The 8,062-nt window shown below is 49.1% G+C and overlaps 1 protein-coding gene across 1 annotated transcript; it reads right to left on the reverse strand.

Annotated features, from left to right (window-relative positions):
- Positions 1-962: 962 nt before the first annotated feature.
- On the reverse strand, positions 963-7,703 carry BPIFA1 (BPI fold containing family A member 1). The gene is made up of 9 exons (XM_006764599.2): positions 7,656-7,703; positions 6,491-6,666; positions 6,160-6,319; positions 4,623-4,730; positions 4,160-4,309; positions 3,215-3,299; positions 2,552-2,615; positions 2,095-2,169; positions 963-1,138 (listed from the first exon to the last, which is right to left on the reverse strand). The coding sequence occupies exons 2-8, from the start codon at positions 6,648-6,650 to the stop codon at positions 2,129-2,131; spliced, it is 768 nt and encodes a 255-aa protein (XP_006764662.1). The 5' UTR covers positions 6,651-6,666; positions 7,656-7,703; the 3' UTR covers positions 963-1,138; positions 2,095-2,128.
- Between the last annotated feature and the right edge of the window lie 359 nt (positions 7,704-8,062).

Consider the following 8,062-nt stretch of genomic DNA (forward strand, 5'->3'; position numbering starts at 1 on the left):
GGGCAGCTCCTGCATTGAGCGTCTGCCCCCTGGTGGTCATAGCGACCAGTCATTCCACCATTTGGGCGATTTGCATATTAGCCTTTTATTATATAGGATTCCAGTGAGCCTTTTCTATCCCTTCCTTCCTCAGGCCTTTCAGCAATGGACCCTTCGGACCAGTTTGTCCTTCCTCTTACACTTCTTTTTAAAATCCTAACCCGAGGATATGTTTTTATTGAATTTAGAGAGAGAGAGCAAGGGAGAGAGAGAGAAATAAAAGCAAGAGAGGGAGAGAGAGAGATAAGTTGCCTCCTGTATGCATCCTGACTGGGGATCAAACCTACAGCTTAGATATGTGCCCTGACAGGTATCAAACCGCAACCTTTTGGTGTATGGGACAGTTCTCCAACCAACCAAGCCATCTGGCCAGGATCCTATTCTGCCCGCCCCCCCCCATTTTTTTTTTAAATCTTTAGCTTCCTCTTGCTGTGAGAACAGGAAAGGGGCCAGTATGACTCGATGCAAGTAGCAAAGAGGAGTGTGTATCTGTGAGTTTCCTGGACTCTCTCTTGGGGTCGCCCAAGTACTTCTGTACAGCTTGGTCACAGCTAAAGGCATAATCTTCCTGCTGGAATCAACTCACCCTCCCACATTTCCAGTTACCTTTGGGCTCCCCAACTTGAGACATGGACAGGAGCCCCTGTCCTCATCTACACCTATCCAGGTCCACCTCCTAAACATTTCTCAAATCTGCCATTTTTACTTCTTGTGTGGTAATCTTGCCTGGAGGTTTACATCTACCCCTAACCTCCTGTCCTCCCATTCTAATAGCCACTCTGAAATTCACATTCATCTGAACACCTCCTGGTCCTGATGAAGACCATTAAGATCTCCGATGTAAGGTCCAAACTCTGTTCTATGGCTCCGAACAACCAGGCCTAGAGCCCTCAAGTGATGGTGAGGAATGACAAGACACTCTGTGCAGACAAAGAACAATTTTATTTGGTGAGAATATGGAATGTAGTGGGAAAGGAGAGGGAACAGTTTCCTTGGAGAAAAGGCTGTTCTGGTCCCCAAACAGTGTCCAGGACATAAATAGCCTTCTGTGAGTCCTCGGAAGCTGGGCAGGGAGTGGATTGAGCAGCAGGAAATGGCTCTGTTGGGAGAAGACCCCAATCAGAATGAGGTCACTGACTCTTGTTGATATTGGTCATCACCAAACCCTCCAGAGAAAGGGGAGGAGGCTGAGACCCAGGGGCTCGGGGTCTTGTCTCAGCCACAAAGGGAGCCCAGGTCTGGGGTGATGAGGCTCCTTGGGCATGTGTTTGAGTGAATGTGTGTTTGTGTATCACATGAGCACTTGTGTGTGGCGAATTTGCATATGTGTGCACATGTGTGAATGTGTTGGTGTGAGAGTGTGTCTTTGTCTGAGTGATCATGTGTTTGGGTGTGAGTGTGCATCCATGACCAGGCATGTTTCTTCTGTTGTGACTATGTCTCTCCATCTCTGTCAGCATTTCTGTGGACTTCTCTGTGCAAATCTGTGCTTGTCACTTGCTGGGGGCTAATTCCAGCAGGTCATAAATGCAAGAAGTTCATCAAAGGTTGGTGAACCTTGAGGCATCAGCAGGGCTGAAGATACATATTATTGCGTGCGGCCAGACAGCTGAGGGCATTTCCCCAAACCTGAAAATCTACATGTTATTACTTGCTACTGGCCAAACAGCTGAACAGCCGAAGGCAGTTCCCCCAACCTGATACTTTGCTGCTTACCAAACTTTACCTTTGATATGTGTGCTTGCTTTGCTAAAGGGGAAAATGTGGGAATAAAAAGCCTTGGGCCCGGAGATTCGGAGAACTCAGCTACTAAAGCTAAGCTTCCCTGGCTCCCCCAAAATGCCTTCCATAGTTATATTTCATGTCTAGTCTCTTTATTAATTTACTTGCAGCCCCTTCTTCAGATTCCTGAACCCTTCTAGATGCAGGGTAACATCCTGACAGTCAATGTGGGCTGTTTGTCTCTCTCTTTGGATGTTACTGTCACAGCCCCCTGCTGTCCCCAGGGGAAGAGCAGTAGCACCCAAATCCTGGGGAGTTGGGAGCAGCACTCACAGCTCAGCAGGGACCAGGTCCCTTTCTGGAAGGCTTAGACCTTGATGACAAATGTCAGCCCATGGATCAGTTTATCTGGAAAACAAGAAAACAACCGCTGCAGGCCTGAGTGGTGGTCTCAGTGTGGAGGAGTCTGGGATGTTCAGCATTCCTCCGGGGCCTAGGGTCAGGGAACAGGAACTCTGGAGGTCTGAGCAAGCTCAGAATGGGCTTGGCAGGGGCAACTCCTCCTTCCACCAACCAGCCCAGTTGTTCTGTGTCAGAGTTGATGGGGCGGGGGGGCGGAGACAAGGCCTATACCTCAACATTCTTTATATATTTCAAGGCAAAAGAAACCATTTCTGGAGAGAGCTGAGGTTGGAGGGATCTATCTGTCCCATGGTGTGTGGGGACAGAGCTCCTTGGGGGCAGGCACTGCTCCTGCAGCAGGGGAGAGGGCTTGGAAGCAGGTACTTACCGACAGTGTCATGCACCAGGGTCATGTCCAAGTTGGCAAGAACTGAATTGACCAGAGGGCACACCTGATCCAGGGTGAGAGAAGGGAATTAGACAAAGTGGTACCTGGAGGGGGACTCTGGGAGCAGCAGCATTTTAGGATGGATTCTCCGGGGTAGATTTTCTATTATTTCTCCGTGTCTGAGAGTGTTTGTTTCTAAGCATTCCCACAGATATATGCTTGCACTCCCACTGGGCAGAAGGAGAAACCGCAGGCCTGTGCGTGAAGTGTCCAACCACACAGTGAGCCAGGGTTCATTCTGACACGACCTCTGTTTCTAACAAGGTGTACTGGTCTGAGAGGGCTGCACATCTGGCTAGAGGAGGTGCCCAAGCCCAGGCTGGAAGAGTGCTGTCTGCAGCTGTAGTGGGGATGGACTGGGAGCTTCTCTGGGCAGGCCAATCCATTTCAGCTGTAGTGTGGACACACTCAGGACCTTGCCCAGAGCAAGAACCAATGAATGCATTTAAAGGAGGGAAAGAAGAAACATGGATCAATGGACACATAGACATGAATGAATTTATTATCAAACTGAAGGGCTCAGAAAAGCTCACCCCAGGGGCCTCTTTCAGCTTGAGAAGATCTAGGAGCCCAGGGCCAGGAGCCCCCACTTTACTCACTTACCTGGTGCTGTACCAGCTCAGGAAGGACCTTAGTCAAGACCCCAGTGAGGCTGTCAACAAGGTTTTGAATGGGGAGGGAGCCAACTCTGAAAGAAAAAAGCATGGGCAGTTCAGGGGCCTGGGGATGGTATGGAGAAGCTTTCTGAGAGGCCACTGGGCCCATCACAGTCTCAGCATTAAGCTCCTGAAACTGGGCCTCGTCCATCCACACCCACATACAGGCAAACACCAAAGGGCTGTCCAAAGGGAGTGGCACCCTGTAGTGCACACAGTGGCACATGTAGGATAAACACATAGTTCCATTATACAGAAGATATTCAATGAGACTTTGTAGGGTCCATAAATGGATGATCAGTATTTAGTGTGTAGTTGTCATGAGGATTCAATGAGATGATGCATGTGAAGCATGATATATGTGTTCAGTACATGTTAGCCACAATGGGACAACTCCTGCCATATTGTGCATGACTCAGTCTTGTGACAAATAACTGAAGTAAGTAACCCAGGTGGGCTCTGTAGCTATTTTACCCCTTACCAGGACTCACACTTATGATCTTAGTGGGTTATCAATCCACAACGGCAATGCAGCTCGATATACAGTTTGGGAAAGTACTGTCCAAGTTCATCCAGGAAGCCCTCCACCTCTCCTGATTCCCTCTAGTAGATGGGGCTTAAACTTGGATTTCTTGTTGCCTGATCCAGCATAAAATTGGTCAGCCCAGCTTAAGAAGGGATAAGTCACTATCCATCCATTTACTCCCATCCATCCATCCATCCATCCATCCATCCATCTTCCTTCCCTCCTATCAATCTTCTCATCATTTCATTCTCCCACCCTTCCATCCTCCCACTCATCCATTCTCCCATTATTCTGTCTTTCCAACCATCTATCCATCATCCCATCCTATTGTCTCTGGGCAGGTGAAGCCACCCCCCCTGGCCTTACCCATCAAGCAGGGAGAGTTCCAGGCTGCCAGGGGAGTGAGTACAGTCACCAAGAACCAAGTGGATCCTCCCCTGTTCATTTCTCACAGCTAATAATTCTGCAGTGATGTTTAGCTTCACAGCCAGCTTCAACAGGCTTCCGACCAGGGGCCTGCAGAGGAGACAGTGGACCCACCGCATTCCAAGGAGGCGGAGGCTTTTCTCCTTGCCGGGAATGCCAGCCTCACCTCATCCTCAGCTGTACTCATCTCACTTCCCAGTAGGGAAACCGAGGCTCAAAGAGGTCAAGCAAGTTTCCCAAGTGACTCTGGGTCACTGACCTAACAGCAAACAAACTGAACTTGGAGGCATATGTCAAACCCCAATGCCCGTCCCCCGCCACCCCCCGCCCTTTTTGGCTACCCATGGTCATCAGAGACTCCTTTGGTGAGCTACCTTCCCATCCCTACTTGGAGCCTACTCACGTTTTCACATTGAGGACCAAACCCAGAGGGATGGTGAGGTAGAGACGATGGCCATCAGGGCTCTGCACAAGGCCAAGTTCCAGCAGCTGGGGATTAGTGACTTTCACACTGCATAGGAGGTGAACGGAGAAACATTAGCCCCAAGCCTAGAAACCACCTTTAACCCAATCATACCCATCTCAGAGGTGGAGCTAACCATGAGGTGGGACGGGGGAGACAGGGGAGGAGTCTTGTGGCAAAACCACATGGGTTCTGCGTTACATCAGTCCTCCCCAATCTTTGCACTGGGCCAGATCCTGACACTCCCATGGCCCTCTCCTCAACTTGAGTCTGTGAGGTATTCTAGGATAGAGACTGAATTATATCTGCATTCTATCTGGATGGCATGTGCATTCTGTATGCCAGTCCAGAGCCTTACAAAGAAAGGGGCTACTCCATATTGGTTTACTTCATGGAATGATGAGCAGGTGAGTAGATAAATGCATGAATGGATGCATGGAAGAGTAACTGGTTAGATGGAAGGAAGGATGGACAAATGGATGGGTAAGTGGACGAGTGGATGCTGTATGGGCAAGTGGAGTAAGTTTTTAACAAACATTTTTAGTGGGAATCACTCATGCTGCCATGACTTTCAGTGGCAGGTTAATTAACAGTGTTTATCATGGAGACTGAGCAGTAGGAAGTCAGGGAGAATGGAGAGAGGATGGAAGGAAGCTTCTTCTCTGAGCCAGCCACTGTGCCGGGTGGTTGCATCTTTCCAAGTCTTCCCAACAGTTTTCCTCTGTGGAAACCATATTTATTTTATAGAGAAACTAAGTGGGACTGAGAAACCCAGGGGGACTGAGTGCCTGGTCCCAGGTCACCCAGCAAGTTCATGGTGCATTTGGAAGTCAAACAAAAGGCTACCTGTCTGTCTTTAAGTCAGGGTCAAGCACCTGGGTGGGTAAGAATCTTGGAAATTGCTTTAATCCAGCCCTGTCAAGGACCCAGGCTCTGCCAGCTCATTGCATTAAGCTTTCCACTATTCCTTCTTGCTTAGCGAGCTCTCAAATGTCTCATGGGAAACATGAGACATTTAAGTCATTCCATGGATATCACATTAATGATGTCATTGAGGAGAGTGGTTACACTTTCTTGCTTACATCAAAGGCCACCTGTGTTCTAAGGAATTCCAAAGGTGAGAACAAAATTACCACCATGTAGTGGGAAACACCTTGACTTTGGAATTAAGTAAATTAGAGTCAGATCTCTCACTCTGCATCCCTCTAGCTTCAATTTTTCTCTCTGCAAAGTGGGGAATATTAAATCAATCTCAGAGGGTTGTCGTGAGGATTACAGATGATGCTGGGGACTGAGTGTAATTGCTGGTTCAAGAGGACTGGTGTTCCCTGCCAGACTATGAGAAGGGTCTCAGACCGAGTCCTGGCCTCGGGTTCAGTCCACCCATCTCCCTCCTTCAGGGCCACTGCCTGGGGTAAACAGATCACCAACAGAGGTTCTCTGGTGGGGACCAAGGTCCTACTTTAGGGCTACTCACTCAAGGATGTTGTCCAGGAGAGGGATCACTGAAGTCACTCTCCCAAGCAGGCCACCAATCAGGCCACCAGAATTTCCTCCTTCAGACTTCAAAATGTCCAAGAGTGGAAGGTTTGTGAGACTATCCAACAGACCCCCAGAGAGCAGGCCATTGCTGAGAGCTGGAAATGGGTATAGGGGTTCTTAGGGGTCAGATCTGACTATTTCAGATCCTCAGCCTCTCTTCCCCATTCATTCCTTCCCTCCATGGTTGGACACACACACACACACACACACACACACACACACACACACACCCCACCTGAAGGAGGTTGTCATAGACTCGCACTTACCACTTGTCAGGCTTCCAGCAAGATCTGTGGGACTTGAGGCCAGGGCTGGAGTCAGAGGCAAGGGTTGGGCCTGACCCAAGGGCAAGGGCAGGGCTTCCAACAGGGCTGTGGTCTGGGTCAGCAGCCCACAGAAGACAATGAGGCCCCCAATTTGAAACATCTTCTCTCCTTGATATCTGTGGACAGAATGACAGGCCCATTGTGGCATGGATACCAGAGAGAAATTTATCCACCACCCGCCACTGGCCCTCAGAACACCGGGGAGAGAATAGCAATAGCTGACACGACTCAGCATTTCCTCTGTGCCAAGCATCAGGCTGAGCTCTCCACACTCAGTAACTTTTTCATCTTAACCACAACCTAAGATGTGGCACTAATCATCTGCATTGCTCAGGTGAGAAAACGGGAGTCTAGTGAGTTTAGGTGACTTCCCCCAAGGTCACAAGTACACCTGAGGACAAGATTTGAAGTCAGATCTGTCTGACCCAGAGACTTCTGTTTAAATTAAGTGCCCTCAGATTTACTCTCTAATTGGCTGGCTTGCAATGGCTTGAATCATTGCCACTAGTTCCAACTCTTTAGACAAAGCAAATGAAAAACTTAAGCATGCCAAGTAGCTGAGGAACGGAACTGCTTTGCCATCCTCCTCCTTAAATCTTTTGGTCTGGGTCCAACCTGCGATGGTTTGTGGAAGCCCTTGCAAGTCACAGACTATCAGAGAGCATACGGTCATAGCCACCATCTCATCCAGACCAGTGCTGGGGAAATCCTGGGCCATTCGAAGTCTTCATTTCACAAGGAGAATCAGGGGACCAGAGAAGGGTAGTGATAGCCTCAAGGTCGCACTTGAGCCATAGAGATTTTGACTTAGGATATGAAGAGCGAGCCCACGGGAGATTTCAGCAGTGTACACCTACAGCCACGTGCCTCCCATCACCATCGAATTCCCTTTTCTACATGCAAATACTTTTATATTGACATTACTGGTTTCCTTGAGAAGCAGAATGACTGGCCATCCTCATGAAAATGGCCAGTCCTGTTTCCTTTAAGAAGACCCCCAATGAGTGATCCTAAGTGCAGTCAGCCAGTGCCCACCTCACAGCAAAGAGCCTGGGACCCCTGCCACTCAGGGCCCCAGAGCAGGAGCAGAACAGGCCGGTCTCACCTGGGCTTCTCAGAGGTTCTGGTGGCTGTCCTGGTCTCCTCTCTCCTCTTCTGCTTGCTCCTGCCAGGGAGGCAGCTGTTTTTATAGCGTGGCAATAAGGAAACGTGCAATCGTATGATGGGTTTCTAAAGAATTCAGAATTCTGCAATCTGGTGGTGTCTTTCAGGGCTCTCCAAAGTAAATAATTGCCAATAATATTAGTAAGTGGGTCAGTTAAGCCATTTGATTAACAAGTTAAACAGAGAAAAACCTGAGATGGGGATGTTACTCAAGACTTCATGGTTTCCTGAGCGGGGCTGAAGCTGGGGACCCACGTTCCACGGTGACCTGGAACATGGGGAGAAAGCACCAGCCTTCTCACACCTAGGCCCTTTTCCATTCCTGTCCAGGTCTTTTTCTCCAACTAG

The sequence above is a fragment of the Myotis davidii genome, unplaced genomic scaffold (genome assembly GCF_000327345.1).
Source record: "Myotis davidii unplaced genomic scaffold, ASM32734v1 scaffold38, whole genome shotgun sequence".
Lineage (NCBI taxonomy): Eukaryota > Metazoa > Chordata > Mammalia > Chiroptera > Vespertilionidae > Myotis > Myotis davidii.

Bases quoted from the DNA above. Each gene is read 5' to 3' on its own strand.
- BPIFA1 (XM_006764599.2), bottom strand. From the start codon at position 6,650: ATGTTTCAAATTGGGGGCCTCATTGTCTTCTGTGGGCTGCTGACCCAG. The intron at 3,300-4,159 runs GTAAGGCCAGGG...TTTTTCTTTCAG, and splicing joins GAACTCTCCCTGCTTGATGG to AGTTGGCTCCCTCCCCATTC. The intron at 2,170-2,551 runs GTAAGTACCTGC...CTTGTTTTCCAG, and splicing joins CCTGGTGCATGACACTGTCG to ATAAACTGATCCATGGGCTG.